The sequence below is a fragment of the Diuraphis noxia genome, unplaced genomic scaffold (assembly GCF_037042655.1).
Source record: "Diuraphis noxia isolate RWA-SAM2 unplaced genomic scaffold, SU_Dnox_SAM2 contig0005, whole genome shotgun sequence".
In the NCBI taxonomy this organism is placed as follows: Eukaryota; Metazoa; Arthropoda; class Insecta; order Hemiptera; family Aphididae; genus Diuraphis; species Diuraphis noxia.
The window spans coordinates 45,308,306-45,333,656 of NW_028301715.1; the positions used below are offsets into that span (position 1 = coordinate 45,308,306).

Genomic DNA, 25,351 nt, shown 5'->3' on the forward strand with positions numbered 1-25,351 from the left:
AATTACATCTATATCATATAGAATAAAGGGTTAAAATGTATGACAGTATTTTAATATGCTATAACTGATATTAGATTGATAACTTATAATATAAGTATTGTAGGTACTTACACGTGTACCTGCTTTTTACTGTGTAAGAACTTACATATTATGTTCCTTATTCTATCATGTAGGAACTTACATTCGCCCTCTTTTTCGGTCCGTGAAAAAAAGCAAAACCGAGGTAAATAGAAAAAAACGGAACGGATACTCGTTCGAAACAATCAACTTAACAAGTTCTGGGTCCGCTGCGTGATCGGGTGACTTTCGTTGCAGACCACCAAACGTTTTGACTTTCTTATTTCTTTCCAAAGTTTTTCGACAAAAACGTCGCCGCCGCAGCTGATCGACGACGACGTCAAATGCACGACATATATCTGCTGTATTACTATATCGACGAGAAAATAAAAACGCGAGATGGCCGTTGAAACGTAGTGATCCTGATCGATCGACCATTTTTGGGTGTTTTAAATTAACTGCCCCCGGAGACGGACAATAATTGATTTAAGAACCGACCGGACCCGTCCCGATGTCGCCATTCATATTTAATACAGCGTCCGTCAGCAACGTCATTGTAACGTATAGTTATCGACCCCCACTCATACACGCACACGCACACACGCATGACTCGGAGGATTTAGTCACTGCATTATCACGGGTATCGCCACCGACTTGTGTCGATAAATCATTCGATTATTACATCGTAATATTATACGAAATACGTTTTGAACGGAACGACCGTTGTTAATAAAATATAATTGATATCCACAGCATATAGATTGTAATAAATAAAATTCAAAAAACACGGCTGACAGCCACGGACAGTTCGTCGTCATCACAAGAACCCGTAAAACGATACTTGTAAAATATTGTAATACCTACATAACATTATACAGGATTTATTCACCTACTTGTCCACGATTTTTCTTTTGACGATATTTTTTTTTTCAAATTCCGAATAACCTTTAAGTATACAAAAGCTTCCGTGCTTTCAAACACTCGGAATTTCGACACCAATTAAGGAGTGTATTTCAACAATTTTTAAGTGAGAGTGTATATAGTTTGTACTCCTGTACTCCTATAAAACTTCTTTTTTTCATTCTCTATAAATTGAAAATTAAGAAGCAGACCATTCTCTTGAATACTTTGACGTCTTTAAATTTTGAAGATTAAAATATACGATACTATATATGGGCATCAAAAAGACTGCAATATATAGGTATTCCTAAAAGTAACTTAGAATGCTCCTTAAATTGTATTTAAAAAAATAAAAAAATAGAAATTTAGATGACCATACTCATATATTTTTTTTTTTTTTTTTACTGAGCAAGACAAAAATACATATTACAATGGGTAGTAAAAATGTGTAATAGACAATTCATCATACCTAATTCTAATAATTTAACTTGTATTTGGAGCCATAATCTGAGACCTTGACAAATAGCTTATCTCGTTTTGTGTTGTACCCATCTAGTATGCATTATCCGACTATAAAGTTTTCTAGATGATTGTATATGCCTCAAATATCTTATCGTCGAATAGCACCTAAGTTGTTTAATATTTACATATAATTATTATTGTATATATATTTTGAAGGTAATATTATTATGGTTCGAATGTAAAGGTATGAGTTATTCGTAATGGAATTTCGGACGGATAATGAGTATTGCGCGTACACTATGATAATAGGAAAGTTTCTTCGCGTTATCAAAATATACGTCTCGTAAAATATTAAGCTCTACACACTAATGACTCCACGTGTACCTATATAATATACCTTATATTATATACCATTATGATAATATCATTATAATCGCACCATTGGTGAATTCTTATAGGCTTGGAGTTGGACAAACTACCCGATAACATATATAAGCAGTGTTAAAATTTAACGGACGGACATTTCAGTCATAATGCCCAATCAGTTTGGCCTGATTGGCATTACAAAACTGAAAAAATTAAAATTAGTTTAAAATTGTCCAATCATCTGAGCCTTAAAATCATAAATTCTGACATAGGCTATTCTTTAAATCCACCAGTACAAAATTATTTTCGTTTTACAACCTAAAAATCTAAACGATTTATACTTATTTTAGATATAAATCTACCTTGAAGTGACCTATACTTATACGTATACGACCTATATAGTACAACCATCGAACTATGTCTACCAATATTATATTTTCTACATAAATTCGAACACAAATGTACGCGCACATCCGGGCTCTCGAACACGTACAATTAACGCGTTTTACTATAAAGTCGATGGATACTTTGAATGGGTTATTAAATTTTTTTCGTTCCAGTGAAATAATGTATATTTTTATCCGATCCAAATGACCGGCGTGAACCAACTATTATATAACGTTGTAACAAAACAAAACCACCCCCGTGGGGGTCCAGCTGTCCGGAACGAAGTTTTTTTATTTCGACACTTCAGTAGTGTATTATACATCGACCAACAAATATTACAGTGGAAAATGACGTTCGATTCATAAAAATAACTCATCATCTCCTGTTGCAGCGGTCGAACCTACTACCTACAACGTTGCAAATTTATATTTCATGCAGCTCACTGTAGTCTGCGCGATCAGACGAGGCGCAATAAAAAAATGAGAGAGAAAAACACACACACAATGTTTGTTCCAGTGTAAATAAATTATTTGTACCTACTCATGGTCACAAAACATTAATAACTATATATATATATGTATGTATGTATTACAATTACTACATGTATTATAGAGGTAGTGAGTATTCGTATGTTTGTATATATTATGTCTGTATAATATATTTTTAGCACTGTTTCAACGACACTTAATGAAGAGTTATTTACGAGATGTCGGGTGATGTTTTTTTTTTTTTTATATGTTTTTTTATAATTAAAAAATATATAATATGTACGGGTTGTTTTGTAATAAAATAAAATTTTAAATTTGACGAGTACCACGAGTGACGTAGGTACGCAATGGTTAAAAAAAAAAAAACTAAATTAAAATAAGGTCCACCTCCGAGTATCTACAATTATTAAACCATTGCCGTAGGTTAATTTTGCGAAAATAGGTCACCACGACTATGTTTTCATACACATTTTGTAACGACACAAACTCTCTATCTATAAATGTTTATAATCATTTCCCGAAAATGCAACTCATACGTAACCTATTTATGCATCATAATATTGTTAATATCCAACCATTATAACATTTATAACTATTATACTGTACCACCATATTATAATATTATAATACGGGTGCCATATGATTTTTTTTTTAATCTAACCTAACATATTATCTATACTATTCTAATAATTCTTACAACAAGTTCCAGTTACCAAAAATACCTATAGAAGCAAAATCGAATTGGTCAAAACAAAAAACCACCAGCGATCTAATTTAAAATCCTTCGATTTTTCACACATAATACCTAAAAATACCCCCCCCCCCCCATTTGAACTTCTGACCAAGTCAAACATATTTAAAAAATGATATTGTTATTGTTACATAGTTATTCATTTATTCTTTCATTATTTAAGACACTTATATGTTATTTTCTGTAGATAAATAACTGACTGTAATGTTGGATAATATGCGCAATACCCATTATTAGGCCTACGCCTAATAATATTTTTGTAAATTAATTTGGGCTCTCAATCCAAAAATAAATACATGAATATTGTACGAAAGAAAAAAATCACTCACCCCTGGCACACACGACCGCGGCCACCGTCTCCTTCCTGGTCGAGCACGTGGCCTTGTGTTGGTGATAGCAGCCGGCAAGCGACGACTCATTTCCGGCGCATTCTACTGCCGACAACACAACTGGAAGGTCTAGCCCTCCGAACCGGTCCGTCTGGAATGCAGCTGCTGCGTAGCCAAGTCCTATGGAACGGCACACGACCAACGCTTCAAGCACGCCGAATCCGTCACCGCATATCACTCCCCAACCTTATCAATGGTAAGCATGAACATTTTAAACACCGTCGTTATTATAGGTTAAATCACATCGCACGTCAATTTAAAAAAAAAAGGTAGTAAAATATAATATACGATAAGCGATTAGGTAATAGTAGTGGTTATTTTTTATCAATGTTGTGCTTTTATAATAAACTTAAATATATAGCAGCTGAAAACTACTATAATTATTCGATCACTACGAATTCGCATCTCTACCTACCTATTTATTTTTTTAATCGTTGTATGGTTAGTCACATTAAAAATAAGTTATAATTTTAATTTTAAAATCTCAACATTATCGAGCAGAATTTATTATTTTCCAAAAAACACCAATATAAAAAATACAATATTATAGAATATTGAACAAACCGATTTATTTTATAATTGAAATTCAATATAATTGGAATACATTTCATAAGGGTTTACATTTACTATTATACCTACTACATACCTCATTCTAAACTTTGAATATTTATAAAAAAAAAACAAACGGTGACAACTTGTACAAAATATATCTTGTATCAGCTTATTATGTAAGAATTTATTGTGGATTGTTATAAAATAAAAACGATAAAAGTTGGATTTAAATTTTTTAAATCATAAATCCAGTTATTTATAATTATTTTTAATAATTAATTTTAAAAAAATCACCAGCATAGGTAAATCACTGCGTGTATAAAATATGCGTGCCTGTATAATAAAATATAACTACAATAGTAATGATTATTCACAATACAGTATTAGTCTAAAATTTTAATGATAAATATATAACAGAGGGCTGTGTATAATATAAACTATAATATAAACTATAGTGGTTTTTTTTTTTTTTTGTTTTTGAAAATCGATAAGAACAATAACGACCTTCTCGAATGCCCGTGCCCTCCCGAATACTGGAAAAAACATTTTAGAATTTACTTCTATAATACATACACACACATACACATAGACCATTTCGTTCTCATTGTTTTCCCACAGTCTTCTTTTTCCGCCTACCCAGAAACCATCAACGCAACGCGCGCGAGAAAAACTCGATTCCCTCCCGCGTTCCACGCAAACTTTTCGTTTTCTTTTTTTCTTTCTCTTTTAGAGATAACTCGGCCACCGCTGTCGCGTTTTTCGTCGAAATGAAACTTTCCGCGTTCGTTATAACACTATAATATCGGAATATTATATTTAGTTGTTGTATACATATATATAATCTATTGTATATTTTTTTTCACCGACGAGATCAAACGTCATCGATATAAGACGTCACAAAGACATAAAATATAATATATATATATATATATATACTTCGTACCCGTCGTATAACTGTATAAGCGAACAGCCGATGGATATTTCTTTTGTTTGTCTCGGTGTATAATGTTTACCCGATGTGCTTTTTCGATAGTTTTCCGCCGAGCAAATTGAATAAAAACTTTTGGGAAGTATTATACGTTAGGCAGGTATATATTATTATTATTATCATAGTCGTGACTCGAGACGGCACTCTTTCCCCTGTTCGGTGACGCCGCGTGTTCCAAAGTATAAATAAAACTCAATCAAGTGACGCCATCTCCCCCCCCCCCCCACCTCGTGTTCGTGAATATCTGTACGACATCTCTAACCTATCTGCAGTAGAAATATCGCCGAAGAGTCACGAAAAAGTTTGCAATATACGTATATACGCGTATCGTCGTATCCGATGGCGCCGATCTGACACGTATCCGATAAATATTGTTACGGAATTTGCAGATTACCAAGTTTCCACGTATGCGGGTATGCACTGCTTTTAAATAATTCACGCCGACTTCGGATTTTTATTCGGCACACGGATCAGTATATATATATATATATATATATATAACCGCGTTATACCTAGGTCGTATCGTTAAGGTGTGCGAGTCTACAGAATTCCGGGGGGCTGCGAGAGAAAAAAAAATTCATGTGTGCCAGTAATATGGTTATACAAACGTTAAAATAACAGCGATGATCATGCCGATCGTGGTCGTTCGCACTTCGTATGCGCATTGCGATTCGATTAGGACGAGGGAAAAAAAAATTTAAGAACAATATATACGGCCGCAACGCGAATTTATATACGCCTTGTAGTTTGTACGTTCGATATGGGCTTATCCGCATTGCCGCAATCGGCTACGTAACGAGGTCACGGGGCACACGGAAATTTTTTCACACAAATTCAACGAATAGCTATAGGCGTCTGATGTCCGTATTATAATAATTATTTCGAACCACGATAAACAACTTCCGGATAAACTATAATATTTTGAAACATTTTATCATCGAAAGATCGCGGTCTGAATCGCACTTTCGGTACCAACGGCATAATATGTCAAAGACATTCTGACCACACTGATGATTGTAAATAAAATTTAACGTCCCAGCTGTGTTGTTTTGAAAATCGTTTTTTTTCTCCGCTAGTTTTTCATGTCAACATATTTTTATGTTGACACTACTATATAAATAGTGTTATTTTATGAGTTATTGTCGAAAAACGAAATCCTATATTTCCACTATTTTTCATTTATTTTAAAAGCCCATTGGGAATTTGGAAGTTTTTGTAAAAATACAAATTTTCAAATTTTAGTAATTTGACGACGACGTGTACTCGCAGATGGATTCGAGTATTTTGATGGTTTCGCAACAAAGTATAATATTAGGTACGTATAAATCGTATAATACAATTATTATAGTATGAGTATGAAAGATCGTTTTTGAAAAAAAAATAAATCAAGTGTTTAATATCAGAGGTGCATGCATGCTACTAAAGTATAAATCATTAGCGTCCAGTGACGGGGTGAAACTTTTTATATTTTTTATAATGATATCGCGTACGATTCATTCATCATTTTTGGCTAAAACATGTGTCATAGCATAATGTACTAATATTATCATTATTAAAATCGGATTAAAAATCATTGTGTCTATGTGCGTGTCAGACAAAAAGATAATAACTGTGTTTACTCAGAAATGAGAACTTCATCGCGTTAGACAAAACTCAAGGTAAAATAAAGTGTATACAAATTCCTCGAATAGCACTGTTTTACCCTATAAAGAGTGGTAATTTTAATTTATATTAATGGCCTAATGATTTCTCATAAGTTATAACTTATTAATCCGATCGATTGAGAACGATTTTTCGAGCGACGTTGTAATTTATCTTAGTTTTTAGTAATAATTTTTAGGGCTGGGATTTTGATCTAAGAGCATATTTTTTTGGTGTTTTGAAATTTTGCTGATTAAAATTGATTTTTTTGTATTTTTTTTTTTTTTGCATTTTTTGATAAAATTCATCTTAAATTTGTTTATAAAATGAACAAAAATTTTTACGATTAATAAAAGACTTTCAGCATGTTTGCTTTTTTTAATTTTTAATCTTAAACTGACAAATAAAAATATAAATATTTTGTAAATAAATATTAATTTTTTAAATTTTGTTCTTAAAAAATTGCCTTAAGCTGACAAATATGAAATAAGTGATAAATGTATTGATTTTGCAATGATGTGAGTGATTATTTTTATTTATCAAATTTAATTTCATGTTAGTTTATTCTATAACCAAAAACTCAAAGAAATATAGTAATTGATATCTATTATATATATTGTATATTTTTAATTAATGTGACAACGTTGCATAAAAGTTAACAGGTAAAAACGTTCTCAATCGTGTTCTACCCTATATAATACATTATCATTGTTGATTTTAAGGATACTATAATATAACTAACTAGGTTTATAATGTAATTGTATTATTCCAAACTAACAGTTGTTTACATGAATTTCAATCGTAACAAAAAATGAGTATTGCAAATAACAATTTGTTATTAAAGTGATTTTTTTTGTCATTATTATAATTTCGTGTAATTTTATTAAGATATAACATAAAAATATTTCATTATTATACCTATAATAATACTATTGTTTTTAAAAAAAATGTCAACAAAATTTTATGTCATGTAAAATGAAATGTAATATCAACATTCAACAAAGCAACTTTATCCTGATATCCAAATGTTATACCTAATTTGTTATAGATGTAAAAATAACATAATATCAAACAAAATATTATAATAAACTGGTGTTTTGTATACATCACAAATTATTATTGTAATACATAAATATTATTATGTCATAATTATTTTCGTGTGATTTCTAGTGTCTTCGGTAAAAACTAACCTAACCTTTGGAGAGTCTTTCGCGTTCCTCTCAATCTCGAACGTGCGGATGAACATATTACCGGGATTTGAACTTTGCACAACTCTTAAGATATTTGTTATGGTAATGATCGTTTAGTCAGAATTCAACAGATTTATAAGCTACCATGTAATAGTCAATATATTGTAAATTTGCACAATGAAGAAAGTGGATGGCAGGGGGGGGGGCAGTATTGCCATAATAAATAGTTATACGCTCTGTAATGTTGCTATATTCATTAAGTTAACGCTTGAAGTTCGACAAGAACACTTAGTCAGCGTTGCGAAAGGGAACAAATTGCATTTGTTTATAATAATTAGGCTTACGGCCAAACGAAACGGGTTCAATAAATATTCGTTTTTAATTTAATAATATTGTCTGCAGCACCATGATCGTTGTAAGACTTTACGCTTTTTAATTACGCGTTCTAACTTGCTAAAAATGATACCTATATCTATTTACCTAAAATTTCGAATGATTTTCATCGTCATGCTTTGTGTATTTATTTTTCATTTTTTTTTCACATTGTATGGTTTAATATAATATATTATGTTATATTATATTTATTTAAATTGTTTCATAATATTATTTGTTTTCACGCTTCATGCGAACAACTCGCAATGCAAACAAAAAATTAAACGAATTCAACTTCGATTGAATAGAAAGAGTAATTTTAACTTCTTCTTACCTTCCTCGAGTTCCATTGCGATGACATACTATATATTGGTGAAACAATATAAGTTGTCAACGAGATATTATCTTACACTGAAACTCCTCCCAAAATAATTAACATACTGCAGAGAAACGAAATAGTTGATAAAGATAACGTTGCGTCATCGTTCTAAAATTAATGGTATTTTTAATTGCATTGAATATTTGATGAATTTGTTGAAAACAATATAGATATTTTAAAAATGTATCAAATCACTTTTTACGCGAAGTAAAAATACATTTGAAAAAAGCTTTCGCCCTGTACTTACTTTATATTTTATGATTTTTTTATTAAAGACAAAACAAAACAAAATAGCCTGCACGTAAAACACGCCTTCATTTATATACGTGGAATAAGTTAATAAAATAACGATTCGTGTCAACAGATATAATCAAATGATCAATTCAAGTGGACTGCTGTACAAATAGGTTCATAGTAAGAATAATTGTATTTAAAAAAAAAAAAACCAACGAACTTATAATACTAATTTATTGAAAAATATTTTTTTCACTATTATGGTTGTAAATAAAACATCGTTGTTTATACTGCACAAAATGTACAAATGTACTCGCTTTCGTTTGAATTCCGAGGACACTGGTCGGATATCAGAGATATTTAAAAACTACCCTTTTGAAATTAAGTAAAACAACGAACAACGCTACTAACGAACTGTAAATATTTACCAAGGACATATTTTCGAGTGTATTTAATTGTATATCATGCATCAAAATAACGTGCACATAATATATAATATTGTATAATATAATATATAACCTACGTCCGTTGTATTATTTTCCTCGATAAATTAAAATGTAGACGTCAAATAAAGTTTTGTAAACGATAGTACGATACAATATATATAGCTGGACTTACCGTCATTGGTCTTTGCTTCCACTCTGCCTTCTTCCGAAGTCCTGCCGCCGGCCAGTCGCAATTCGATGTCCGACCCAAAATTAGTATCCTGCGGTGCACGAAAAACAGGATAAAGTCATAACCAGCTGAACTCTCAATAGGTACGCCTTACGAGACGTGTCTAATAATTCTAATTTCAGAAGAAATGTTTATCATACACCTGCATAGAATATCTTTTCGTGTAATATTTGTACTAAACGTTTTTATATTTACTATATAATATTTTTCGAGCTCATCAAAAGTTCTAAACCGCACACAGCATCACGACGACCGGTATCGGTGCATGTGTTAATCGGCTAAACGACGAAATATTTATGATATTATATTATGATTTATAATAGTTAGTAAACATTTAAGATGCCTTGATGAATGTAAGGACAATATTATATTATAATATGTTATCTTGTTGGCTCTTTACGATTTATTTATTTTTCAGCAAATCGCGAGTATTGTCAATTATAAATGTTTTACATAACCATAACTCACTTAAAAATAAAAATATTGTAAAAAACCGACAAGTGAAAACTAATCATGTTCTAAAATTTAGATTACAAATAGATTGTAATTATACAATATGCAATATCCGATATCGGACCTGCTGGACGCACATAAGTGCTTAAATTAGACAGAAACAGAATGAGAAAGTTAAAAGGTTCTAAATATGTTCTCTAGAGAATGGAATTTTGCGATGAATGTGAAATTGTGAAATTTTTATTTAAAATAAATAATACAGAAATACCTAATATGATTAATGTATAAAAATGAATAGAAGGTATAATGTTAAGATTACTTTGATCCTGTACTTTTGGATGACTTTTTTTGCCGCAACTGTCACCGTGGGCACAGAATATTTGGACTTTTCGGGTTCCGGCGAATTGCACACCACACCTGCCGCTTCGGATGGGTCACAGTCGTTCTCACCCCAACTGTCAAATCGGCACTCGGAAATTTCCAGCTCTTGGCCGCCGCATTGAGTGTTGTCTATCCAGTACTTTCCTTTACAAAAATTGCATTTTAATTTATAACTAAGTCAGCGGTGGACTTAAATAACAGTATCTATATTATCCATTTGGATGTCATCGGTAATATTATTATTATTATTATTCAATAATATTATGGCATTCGTCATTACTGGCTGTTTGTCCGAAATGCGAACTGTGCGTGACCCTTGACGTTCCGTTGTAGCCCAATTGTCTGCACACCACTTGGCCTTCTCTTGAGTCCCATTCGTCATCGCAGATGGAACCCCATTTTCCCAGGTGCATTATCTCCACGTTACCTGCAACAATAAAAAGAAAAACTGTGAAATCAAAGACGAAATCCGTCGAAACACTCATCGTGTGATCGGCGTACCAGGTGTGTATAATTAGTGTACCTATTAAAAAAGTACTATTTATTCATAATTAATGTCGTTATGTCCCTTTGAGTTATCTAAAATCCGACTAAACCGTTAAGAGTTTTATCGAAGTTACACTGTATTTTAATATTGAATATAATGTTATATTGATCAAAGATATTATATTCATAGTTAAATTTTCACGGAGCTCTGTTAATTGATTTTTTTTTTATAATCTTCACATAATATAATATGCGGTCCTTGTATACTTTAAACTGTTGAGCAGTTCAGCAGTAATAGAATATTATGATACAATTGAATTATAGTATTATTAAACCGGAGTGAAAATATTTCATAAGTCGTTAGCAGTGACTGTAGTCATGTGTAGGTAGTTATATATCGTTAAATCTGAGTCGTATAATATGAATATAAAATATAATACCATAGTAAAAATGTACAATAAACATAACAATATAATTTCTACCATATGGGTATTGTGTGTGATAGTCGCTGCGCCTGCCTTTCCGTATTTACGACGCCTATTCGTACACACACATTGTAACCGGCCACAGTGAGGTTCACCTCACGCTTATTATTATAGTACTTCAGTATACATATAATAATATTATTATTATTATTGTTATATTATAAAAATCGAATCGCTCGCTTGAACAGTTGGCGCCTAACTGCGATGGATTTTACGACCGCCCCGAACCGCGTAATCGTATTGTGATTGCACCCGATCCGTATGGGCCGTATGTATAGTAATTGTATTTTATTATTCTCTTAACGCTCGCTATAGGTACGTGATAAATTATGTTAATATCATAAAAAAAATTCAATATACCTGTATCAACAATTGTCTACTAGAAGACGTGGCTCTTCTACCTCGCTATTATTATTGTTCCACGCGCTGGACGTGCAGAATCCATTGTATTTCTTTCAGGTTAATAGCACAAGTTTATTCGACAGTGGTATTAGTAGTTTATGTTTTATGTTTACTCTATACGCGTATCGTTTACACATCAATAAACGGTGATTTTATTCATAATACAATAATGTATTGCACAGGATGATTCACCACGCAAACTCAATCCATCTGCTTCTTTAATAACATGAATAATAATATATTAAAATCTCGATGTATCAAATATCTAGTTTATTGTATATTATGTTTGTTTATTGAATTGATGTTTGCTTTTCTATCATCTTTACCATCTTTTGAAGTATGATATACATATTATACGTGTAATGTATTTAATGGATTTGCATGCTTTTGAAAATATTAAAAATCTGCTGACTATTTTGCTCATCAAAATTATTCATAACATGACATAATTACTACTATGCTTATCTTAGACAAATGTACAGAAAACATAATTATTTATCATAATGCCTTAAAAAAATGCACGGAATTTTTCTTAAAATCGTCAGTTATTCAATATATGTATTAAATATATATATTTTTATATTATCAATTTTTCCTTTTACTGTTTATCTAAATTCAGGATAATTAGCCAACCATGGTCACCCCATTTTTCTTCAACAACGCAGTAGTTATTAAAAATATGAAATTTGGGATTTTTAAAATACTTAAAGTCCATTTTAATTTCAAATTCTTGAGACTTTTTTGTTCTGCCTGAAGAATGTTTAATGTAAATATTATCAAACTTCTTTTTTTCAAGTGAAAAACCCTGATATAAATAATATTGTATAAGTATAATAAATATTATAGAACAAATATCACGTTTATGTTATATTTTTAAAACAATTTTCAAAGGTATACATTATTCATGCTATATAAACATTTGGGTAACAGAGTAACTATCATTCGAATTTAGAATTAAATTTATCAACATTTTCAAAGAAATTATATTCACTAAATAATATTCAGTAAGAAAAAAGGAATTTCGTTTAAAATACAAAAGCTTATAATGCATACGTTTAAGTAGTGAACACAATTTTAATAATTTGAAAATGTGGTCCAAGTATATTGAAAAATACCAAAAATCAGAATTTGATAAATTAATTATCAAAGAAAATTGAGATAGTGCATACTTGATGAATCACCCTATATACTTGTTATAAATTCACATTACATGTTTTCAATATTTTCAAAACGGTTACTCATCTACCGTTAGCGATCTGACTATCTAAATAATTCAGAATAATTTTGGTTAAATTCTGTATCACTTACTACCTATTATATCGATCAAAATAGTTTATTAGTTATATATTTTATAAGTAATCGCTAAAACTTTAGTGGTGTGATGAGGTGAGGTGAATAACTATTTTATCATCCGATCATCCCTCGAACAAATATAATTTACGAATATTTACTGCTCTTTAAATTAAAGGATACCCGCTTATAAATGATAAACTATTTATTAAATATTGAACATAAATGCATTCAAATTTATTCTGAATAATATATAATATTGTAATACAGACCATCCGGATTATAATTTATTTGAAAATCTATAATTCAAGTTCATTTATCATTATAATTTATAATAGCTACCTATAAGCTGAATAAGAGAAAATCACGATAATTTTGAAAATATGTCTAGATATAGTGAAAGTTTATAAATTGTGCAACATTTTATAGAAATGTTACAACATTAAAAGTGTTAAAACCCAATACAAGTGTAAAAAAAAAGATCTTTAAAAATTAACCAAATAATTGTCAAAATCGTAAAACTAATTAAGTACGATACAACACATTTACGTATATCAGTACAATATTACCTCATCGTACTGGAATAAATCTATTAAATAAATTAAATAAATTATTATTATTAAATATTATTATTATCTATTAAATAAATCTATTAAATGTTGTCGGATATTTATTTTTTTTCCCCGAATAATTTTAGCATATTTTGTTTTGTTCATTTTATATCTGCAATATTATATTTTTTAAGACATTCGGCGCGTAAGCTGCTGTGATTGTTTTCACAACTAACGAATGATATTATTATACTCAGATAAATGTGTTAAATAAATAACTATCTGTGAATGTTAATACCATCGGTTTCACATAATATGCAATACGTCGTACACAATATTTTCGTACAAATTTGTAGCTATTGTTTCATCAATACTCCATAATACCGTATAATTTGTCCCACCGCGTTTTTGATTAGATAATTAATTAATTACAACTCACTCGCAACACGACGCGACTCGACAATCGAATCGTAGCCGTTCTAATATTATTGTTGCGATAAATCTTTACGAGTAATTGGACATGCAGCTGCAGCAATCTGATGTTACGATTAAAACACCACCTACATGATACATCCGTTCGCTAAAAAATCTAACCGATAGAAATTTTATGCTGAAATAATAATATTAATTTAATGATAATTGGACGGACACAGGCCCACAGTATATTTATTTGGGCTCTCAAATTTAAAAGATTAACAGATCCCTATTTCTTGCAATATTTTTCACACAGTTTCGTTTAAAATTATAAAATTATTTCACGATCCGATATAATAATATTAACATCAGTATAGCAATAATAATAATAATAATAATTGATAAACACACAAGCATCCTTGTCGTATATCCTTAAATACTTTCAATTTCTTTAAAAAAAATTATAATTATTTTATAGATCAACTAAAGAGCATTTTCGGTATAACTTTAAAATACTCAACTATTTTCTTTGTCAATGTGTTTAACTTTTGGTTTTCATTCATTATTCATAATGAAAAAATTCCTAAATCATTATATATATATTCTCAAATTTTATTTTCAGTTTATGTGATCAAAATAAAAATTGAAAATTGTATTCAAGTATACTTTACAACACTGCTCACAAGCCACCAATACCACGAACCGTAGGTATATGATTATATTATATTATGCTTATTAAAACTAATAACGTATTTATATAGTGTAGGTCTGTGAATCTCAAGCTTCTTTGGTTCACGACACACAATTATACATCACACGTTTTCGCGGCACACTCAACACAAATGTGATGAAATAAAGTACTGTTTTCAATATTTTTTACTAGTGATTAAACCTGCCTACTTTATAGTCAGAGCAACGATATCAGCTGGTTTTGATACTAGCCACTATGTATACCTTTAAATCAGACCTGGGTGGTGCCTCGACCTTACACCAACGTCACAATACGTAGTTTTTGTACTTCTCAATAATATGGTACTGGATATAATATTCCTTAACTCCAATATGTGTACCTAGCCTATAGATAAGTATGTAATACCGTCGTAAAAATTGATGAATTATGGATCGTCGCGACGTTTTACGACGACATAGAGTCGCGCACAAAATGATATACTTAAGTAATATAATAACACGTATGGTCGTTGCGCGCGGACACGTCGATAACGCTTGGCATCGTGTCAGTATACGTTTATATAGGTACAGGGTGATTCACCAAGCAAGCACATCGTCTTTCTTTTTTTCGTTTACCTATGGATTTCTATTCAAATTCTGGTTTTTAGAATTTTTAAATATATTTAGGGGCATAAAACTTTCAATTTTCAGAAATTTGTGTGTATTAGAGACGTTTCAGGACACAAGGTAACATACTAACAATACTAAGTTGTTTTAGCCGATGCCCACCCCCAAATAGTTTTCAAATATTAAAATGTTTATACTAAGATTAAAAAGTTCATTAAGAACGATTTTCAAAAAATAAATAAATTTATGTAATATCGAACCTAGTATTTTTAATACTTGGACTATTTGTATTAACTATAATTAATATTAATGGATAATACTAGGCACTAATATTTTTTAATTAACTTAGATCTTAGATCTCCTATAAGGCTATAACCCATTATTAGATATTCGCATGAATCTATAATTGTATATCCTTAATATACTTTGTTAAAAAAAAAACCCCTAACATTTTCTGAATTTCGATTTTGATACGTCAAAATTTCCAACAAAATTTTCTACTAAATAATTTAGAGTAGAAAAGGTGTGTGCTTTTATTTGAAAAACAGAAATTTCTAACTCCATAACCCACTCTTCGAGTAAATTATGTACAAAAATTCTTGAAAATGACATATAATTGTCGTTCAAATACTTAGTATAAAAATTCCAAAAATCAGATTTTGAATGACCACATTGTTGGAGAAATAGAAAAAGCGATTGGTCAAAATGTCATACTCGTTGAATCACCCTGTATAATTTAATATGAAACCATGAGTATAACGTATTTTTATCTCTTACGATTGACGAAACAAACTGTAGATCGGGAACGTGATCATCGGCCGCAGACGGCGGGACAGGCGCCTAGATACAATAATGCTCGGCCCACGCGATTATCCGAGTGGACTAAAATCTCATACGACGTCTTCATTACGTAATAATATCATGTAGGCACATGCCGTCGAATATTATCGTCGTGAACGTGTCGATATAATGACGTGTAATCGACAAAGACCAAAATTCCCAAATATGGTAAACGCATTTTCAGCACTCCTATATTGGCTTTTCTGCAGTCGGTACGGTGTTTCGACTAATTTTAAAAGGATGTTTGTTGTTGTTCTTCTTCTTTCTCCTCCTCCTTTTTCAGTATATATTGCCTATCGACATTGTAGACAAATCAAACAAAACCATAGGTTTTATTCATCGAAATCGTCTTTACTTTAAATATGATGACGATGGCCGTTCTTTAAAATACATTTAGATGTTGCGCTTTGATCAATTCTATTTGTAAATATTATGACATATGCATGCCAAGCAATATAGTATCCATACAAATCAGATCTCAAATAATTTGTAAATAAAAAAAATTAGTACGATTCCAGTAGGTAGTTCAAAATTTCAAATTATGTTCCACACCAGGATCCGCATTTTTCCGACCCTAAAATGTTATATATTATATACAACGAAACTCGACTCATTAGCTGAAACAACATGTTGTTTCCCATTTTAGATTTATGATAAGTTATCATTGATAACTTTCAACATACTATAAATTTCATCGAAAATAATATTGACCGTCCAAAATTCTTAAATCGTTTATCTTTCCAAACTCTTACTCGGAGTATTCAATCTAATGATGCGCATTTTATCTGAACATGAAGTAACTGATTATGCAAAGAATAGATACGTTGGAAAATTGATAGCGGTAAATTAATTAAAAATTAATTTGTTCATCATACCAAACTATGACTTTTCAAAATATTGAGTATTTTTTAATTTCATAATTGATCTTGATCATCGACAAATATGGCCATTAGCCTTTTGTAATTTCACACAAAAGAAATGGTAATTTTTCATATAGGTAGATAGCTGTTAGTATTTATTATTTTATTTTTAACTAATAGGTATTGTTTGTTATTACTTATTATCTAAGTTATGTGATATTGATTCTGGCTGGTTAATACCTCAAATAAATAATCGCACAAAAACGAGTTTCTATAATTACGGACAATTTTATCATTGCAATCTTAATCGACACGATACCACTTTCATCGATGTCTTCAAACATGTCTTGTTTCGTGACAGTTGATTCAAAAATTCATATATTTACTTGGAGTTATTAAAATATCAGAAACTATACGGTTTTTATGTATCACCTACTACCTAACGCGTGTGTAAGTGTATTAAACAAATATTTTTTTTAAATAATTTTTACGTGTATCGCGCTTAACTTACTCACCTCTGCTGTTTGGTCTATATAATAGTGCATACCTACTTATTATTTATTTTTTAACGATATTTTTTTATAGTTGGTCATATTTTTTTTATGTGGAAATGCTTAAAAAAAAAATTGTTGGATAATGACGTGAATGACATCTATTTAGAAGACGTATCTTCTGTTATAAACCAGAGTAAACATCCACAGATTTGTAAGTATAAAATAATATTAATTTCTATTAAAAAAAAAAAAATAAGATATTATTATTTATTATCGCAACTATAAAATATTCAATACTTGTATCAAATCTCTATAAATCTAAAGTGTATATGAAAAAAAAAACACTTAACTACGTAATAGTATTTTTATTTAACTTAATAATAACTACACGTTTTCAAAAAATATCATTACATTTTTGTTTTTGATAGGCATTCAATGCCGAATTGATATTGTAATTTAAAATAAATATCTATTGTAGTTTGATCAATAAAAATCTTCCTTTTGAATTTTTACCAAAAAAAGTTTTGAAAAAAATCATTAAAAACCAAAAAATGAGTCACAAAATACAAACTTATATAATATACTCGAAACAAATTTTAAGCTTACATTAAAATGTAGGTATAAAATCAATATTAATTCACACGTCTTATCAAAAAATGAATTTTTTTTAAATATGTTGTTAGCCCCCTCTCCGTATACTATCATAAGTAAAGGTGTTATGGAACACAGCCCTCTAACGGTTTCGTATCTCGTTTCATTAATCTAACTGCTTTTACGTCATTGTTATGATTTTTTCTAATAATACTCGATAAGTACCTTCGTATTCGGATTCACCGTCGACCAGCCGCACCATTCCCTCGAGACTCTTGTGATTTTTCAAATGGTTTTTGATCACGTTCATCTTCCAATGGTGTCTGCGCTTGTCCGCTCGTCGACAATCGATCGTCGGCCCAATCAGTGACAACAGCCCCAGTACCAGCACGGATACAGCCATCAAGACCTCCGCCGCGGGACGACGGCCGTTGGACGTCCGCAAACCACGACCGCGGTAACCTGACGTCGTGGCGCTGGTGACCATGACGTGTTATGTAGACTGCCGTGGACCGGTTGATCGTGGCGAGACGCGCGTGATACTGCGTCGATCGTCGTGTGGTTTGCACGGACGAAACCGATATTATATTATGGTCTCAGATCTTCGTTCCCACCACGTGCACGTGAATCCCCCCGAACGGATATTATTCTCATCGGAAGATTAAAAAATATTCAATCTTTCCCCACACACGGTCGACTACAGATTTCGTCCACCTACATCTACACTAATCGATTTTGCAATAAAGTGCACGTCAAATGATGGTTTGATTTAATCATTTTTTTCGATCGGTTTTGTTCTTTCTTCGATTGCAATTCATATCAATTTTTAAATGTGAAATCCACATTATTAAACTCGCTTTAAAAAATAAACATATAAATATCCAAAATATTCCCAAACCTGAAGATGTCACGACAATCACCCTATGCGAGATATTCTGTAGATAATATATTACAATATCAAAATCGGTCCCAATGAAGGTGTTTAAAATTGCGGGTTATTTATCATAGTGTGACATGGCTTTTAACAATTTTATTGTTATACTATTATGCAGTTGTCTACAAACAGTGGTCAGGGCAGTCTTAGGATATCTTACCGCTATCACTCTGTATATAAAACGTATTCTAAAGGTATAAAATCGTACATTTGTGCCGTCGGAAATAAGTAAGGTCATGGTTTTCGTACGTATACTTAACATAATTTCGGATTCGCGGGTGCAGCACAATTTAATATTATGATATAATTTTAATTGTACCGTCGATAATGCGTTTCGCAGATACGTGAAGACGAGCAAATATGATTACGGATGCACTATATGAAAGCGCTATGTTGTTATAATATTATTATCATTATCTTCATCATCGTCGTCGTCGTTGTGTATATAACGACCTTAAGTTATTATTATCAATATTAAATATGTGTGTTGTATTAGGCGTTATGCGTTATGTTAGTATAATTATAATATATATTTTATTATACTATAATATTTATATATTTTTTTATTATTTAAAGTTTTCCTAAAAATAATCATCTAAATTTAGGAATGCAGAAGTAAGTTTTTGATATTTTGTATATTTGATAATGTTAGGTATAAGTAAGAATTAAGTTTTTTTTTATGTACAGAAAAATAAAAATAATCACATTACGAAGCGATTTAACAATTATACAATTACACAATTAGATAAATACATATAATATACTAATATGCCTATTACATATATACATAAATACTAGTTTATTTATTTAAGATGTCATGAGGACGACCACGTGGGAGTCCACGATTGATTGTCCAGATTATTGATATTTCAGTCTATAATACTGCGGACCACATGCTTTTTTCAATTGACTGAAGAAGCTTATTGATAGTTCCTTAATGTACTCTTTAATAGTTTGTAACTTTAACTCTATGTGCAGTGCTTCATTTCGAATAAACCAAGGGGCATTTGAGATTGCTCGTCGGATTTTAGACTGTAGGACTTGAATTTTTTTTATGTAAGTCGTAGCAAATTGAAGAATAATATATATTTTACGGGCAAAATAGGAAATCAGGCATTGTGTGCAATGCCCGATTTTCAAGGGCAAAGTTGGAATAAGTTAACATTACCCGGACATTTTGTACAGTGCACAATTCGATTTGGGCACTGTAGATTAAATATATTAAAAATTAAATAAAACATCTTACAGAGTACTTAAAAAGTTGTTTTCCACTAATTTTATCAGTTACATCACTTTTTCGTCTTTCTCGTTTATGTTTTTGATGACAGCTTCACAGTCTAGAGCTTTTTCCAAGTCTCCCTCTGATTTTAAAATACAGATACAAAATATGAACACAGATAATACATTTTAATTTAAAAGAGGTAAAATTAATTTTAATTTTTAAACTAGCGGAGCTAAATGTAATCTGCTGAGCGTAAATTTGCCATGTTACGGACTTGTAAGACGGAGACAACACATACGGATATGATGGCTTTAGTGGAATCCTCTTAACTAATAACAGACTACGTGACGTCACTGTCGTGATTATTAGAAAATATCGAATAGTAATTTTTCGATTCGATTTTGAAATATTATCTAGATACCTAGCCATAATGTTCGTGTAATATACTATGTGATCAATTTATCGTTAAGATTACGGATCGGTTAGTTTTATCGGTAGCTGCATGTCACGTTGCCGCGTACGAATAACATATCTATGTATGTATAATTTTGTGGTGATATTGTTACGTATAAATATACAATTCGATGTAAATTTATGCTGCGCGCTGTATTTAATTTACTTTTCCTTCTATCCGGACAATCTAGAACAATGCTCTGTCAATGTACGAACAATTTTAGTATTAAAATGACGATTCTTACATTGCCAAAAATATTCGGGCATTATGCACAGTGCCCGGGCATTGTTGTACAGTTCCCGGATTTCCTACTTTGCCCGTTACATACATATATATATATGCACGCAGTTAATAATATTATAATATGATAATATAAATTATAATACCCTCATCGACAACCCCGGTGTATATTATTATACGTATACTTACTTGAAACTCTGCGAAACTAATCGGACGGCAATTCGCCCAAATCGCGCCGTTCGATCCGTATTATAGGTACTTACCTACATTACATGCGCCGTGTTGTAAAACGCCATCGCTAGTTGGCATTTAACTTTGATATAATAATAATAGGTAGGTACTCGTCTCGAGCTTTTGCAGTGTTCGACATCGACAACAACAGTCGTACGGTATACAAGAGACCTCCGACAACGCGATGTGTACTCTACACGCCATCATCATAATACGACTATAATGATACCGTGGTATACGCTGGTGATGATAAAATAGTATACCGTGGTATACGATGGCGATGATAAAATAGTATAGGTAACGTACATACGCGTTACACGCATTACTTCCGAAAATAATTCGGAGATAGCACAACAGCTCTCATCTTATATAAATGTGTGCACACATATTATACATAATTTATACTCACAGGAATATGGCGCTGCAGAGTATTGTCTAAATGTAGAAACGCGGCGCATTTGTTTCAGGGCAGATGGACGAAAAACAAAAAACACTGAAGAAACACGCACAAAAAAGTTGTGAGTACCTCGCAAACACAAAGGACCGGGTGAGAGACTTTTTTTTTGTATTCTTCTGTTTAGACTCCACGAGTTGTTAGCTTTTATTTTTCGTTCTTCATCTAAATACCGTTTTTTTTTTTTTTAAATTACCAGCTATGTTTACGAGTGACATCTTTATATTATTATACACTGTTATTAATTATTGTTTAAAACAGTGTGGGTGTTTTGTTCTTTAAATACATATAAACAATAAGTTTATTCTCCATTTAATTCTCGCCAAAAATTATGTGACACAATAGAGACTCTCATGTTTGGACATTATAATATTTTACGTCAACTGACCTAATAATATTATGAATAGGTATACGTAGAAAACCCTTCAAATGAAATACACCGATAGATCTAGGACAAAACGCAACATTGAAATTATGTCTTTCGTCGTTGATCTAATACTACGTGAATCATGATGACGAGAAAAGGGATTTCCGAGAGTGTAATTTATGCGAAACTAGTTAATGTCTAAAATATTATAATAATACGGTATGGGAAGTACGATTACAATAATTACTTTGTCATACACTCTAAAGTTATCTAAAACTAATACATTATGTTATCACGAGTTAATAATAAGTTTTAATATGCATCCCGAAGGCACATTTCAAATATAGGTGTCATATAGACGGGTGCCTCAGGGCTCAAAGCTCAAGCACCCATTGAAATTCTTTTGAGTGGCTAAGCACTCCATTAAAATTTAGATAAAATTGTATTAAAAATTAATAATTTTCTTTAAAAAACAAAACAAGTATTTTGAAAAAATTTGTATTTAACGATTAAATTTAATGAACGATGTACCTATGTATAATATTATGAATAAATTAACAAACAATTCGTGAATAGAGCAAGACGTATCATTATGTTTTTTTTGTATATTCAATTATTTCAACTGTTTTAAAGGTGTTTTCGATATAACAGTATAAATAATGATCTGACGGTTTGCCCTTGATTCTGACTATCTAACTCATTTAAAACTATCAATAATAAACTGTTATGGTCAGTATTATGATGGTAGACAAACATAAGTAGTGGTTGTATGTAACATCATTATTATGAAGAATAGACGATTAAATGCTCTACATACTTTTTTTTATGGGGGAGAAGCGCAATTTTCACTTATAGTGCTTCCAAATATGTTTTGAGATCTCGGCGCATAAATCCTCAAACATACTGTGCATAAAAAAACTCGATTAATTCCTTGACTACCTAATCAAACTAACTAAAAAAATATATTTTTAATACTATTATGCACTACGCACAAACCGCTCTACTGTAACTGTTTTGTAATAATAGAAAATGATACTTTGAACACGAGAAGTTTCACAGTTGTTTTCTTAATTTTTTTCTAGGGCTTCTTGGAAGCTGTGCGACCGTTTGAGATTTTACGAGCATGTGGTTTTCCTTTAGATGATCAATTGCGTAACACAACATGTAAAATGTATTATCGTCACGGTCATAAAGTGTACTCGATATACAGGATGATTATTTTGATACAATTTCAAAAAGTGTTCTTCAATATATTTCACCTTTACTCTTTTAGTTGTCGAATGAAACAATCGATTTTCGACTAGTAGATTTAAGCATACATTATTTTAAATGCTGTGATTCGCCTAAAGTTGTATTATAATACTTTGAACGACAAGAAATATCAAGATTTTAAAAAAGAATAAAATAAAAACCTTTTATCAATTATATAGCAACGAGTTACCATTAAATATTATTTTTAATAGTATAACCATTTTTGTTTCATCCATAATTTTATTTTAAGTACACACGTACATATTATTATATGCACATTTTTGCGTCTCACTGCACAACTAGATTTCACGACTGACATTGTTCGGCTAACCCGTCCACTTTGCCTACGAGTATTACTACTCAGCAGTCAAAAACGTACACACAATACACAGGCAGGTCGGTGATAAGTGAAGTGCCAGGTTTTCGGTATCATGACTTGTATAATTATTGTCCGTTCCCGTCAAGTACAGGTTAAGTGATTATTAGTTTAATAATTATTATATTATATTATGTAGATTTGCATTTAATGGTTAAATATTTATAGATGTCTCGTCGCAGACAAACATACGGGTGACAAAAAAATACAACGATAAAATTCCATGACCCCATCCAAAATGTATATTAGGTGCTATACAACTAGTCGAAATAAATTTTTTGAAATAATTGTATTGCTTATTTCTGTAAAAGCAATAGTCTTAAAATACGTATATGTAATATTTATTTAACATACGCCTGCAAAAAGTCTACCATACGAAATTACAGGGAATAATAATGTATTAATAGTTAATACAATTATATTACAACTAAAAGAGGGTCCGGCACAACAATTAGATTAGCCCACGTTTTTGTGAAATCGTTTTGATTGTTATTTCAAAATATGAAAAATAAGATACACGTTTTGGTGCAACAATCGGGTATATCCGTTTGTAGGACACGATAATATTCGGGACTCCGGACATAACGCCTTGGTTGTTGCACCAAAACTGATTATGTTGGTTAAATCAATTATTCAATAATGATAAGTTATTATTAATTTATTAATTTATCGTTATCTTACGACTATAATATTATCATTTAATTATTTATTGCGATGAGAGTACAATGTTTTTTTTTTTTTATATTATGCTTATTAATTTATCAGCAAGAAATACTACAAAACCATAATATATTCCATTGAATGGTCATTATTTGTGAATTGAGTTCATATAAAAATTGATTTGAATACACATTTGCAACAAATATCTATTTTAACAAAAGGTACATGCCATATTTTTTCACTATAAATATAAATGATTCAGTCTGACTTTTCTTTAACTGCAAATTATTTTTAAAAAGCGTTTAAATAAAATTCGTAAAATTACTTACATCAATATTTTTATACTATTTCATGTTAATAACTGTTTGTGGTTCGTAAAAAGTCATTTGAGTTTATATATAAAAAAAAAAAAAAAACAGGAAAGCTAGGTACGATAGGTACATTTCCTTACTATAAAAGTATGAGTTATCAAAAATAATTAAACGTTTTGTTTTTTTTTTTTGTTTTCCTTCTGAACAATTTTGAAAAGTGGACATACAACTTTTGGACTATTGTAATATTAAACTGTTATTATACTATACGAGGCCTTATATTCGTCTCGGAGGTCCAATACTATTTTGATACTGAGATTTTGGGTTGGATACGAACCGTGGTATATGATATACTATATTATTATACACATCGCAAACACCAGTGTAGAGTGAATACAAACTTCAAAATCATAATAATAACAATGATAATAACGATGATATTAATAGACGGTGGACCGAGAAGACGTCGTGGTGAGT

At 30.9% G+C, this 25,351-nt stretch overlaps 1 protein-coding gene and 1 long non-coding RNA gene across 2 annotated transcripts in view; one reads left to right on the plus strand and one right to left on the minus strand.

The window, feature by feature from the left end:
- Positions 1 to 18,934, minus strand: part of Loxl2 (Lysyl oxidase-like 2) — a 30,493-nt gene extending 11,559 nt beyond the window's left edge. The window contains exons 1-5 of the mRNA XM_089229032.1: positions 18,600 to 18,934; positions 10,946 to 11,092; positions 10,604 to 10,809; positions 9,775 to 9,862; positions 3,741 to 3,986 (exon numbers count right to left, since the gene is read on the minus strand). Of these exons, the coding sequence (XP_089085158.1) occupies positions 3,741 to 3,986; positions 9,775 to 9,862; positions 10,604 to 10,809; positions 10,946 to 11,092; positions 18,600 to 18,861 (949 nt within the window). The 5' untranslated portion in view covers positions 18,862 to 18,934. The remainder of the gene's footprint in view (positions 1 to 3,740; positions 3,987 to 9,774; positions 9,863 to 10,603; positions 10,810 to 10,945; positions 11,093 to 18,599) is intronic.
- On the plus strand, positions 3,855 to 24,779 carry LOC149055406 (uncharacterized). The gene is made up of 5 exons (XR_016191995.1): positions 3,855 to 3,996; positions 6,583 to 6,655; positions 8,152 to 8,273; positions 21,923 to 22,002; positions 23,359 to 24,779. It is a non-coding gene; the product is annotated as an uncharacterized LOC149055406 (long non-coding RNA).
- The last annotated feature ends 572 nt before the right edge of the window (positions 24,780 to 25,351 follow it).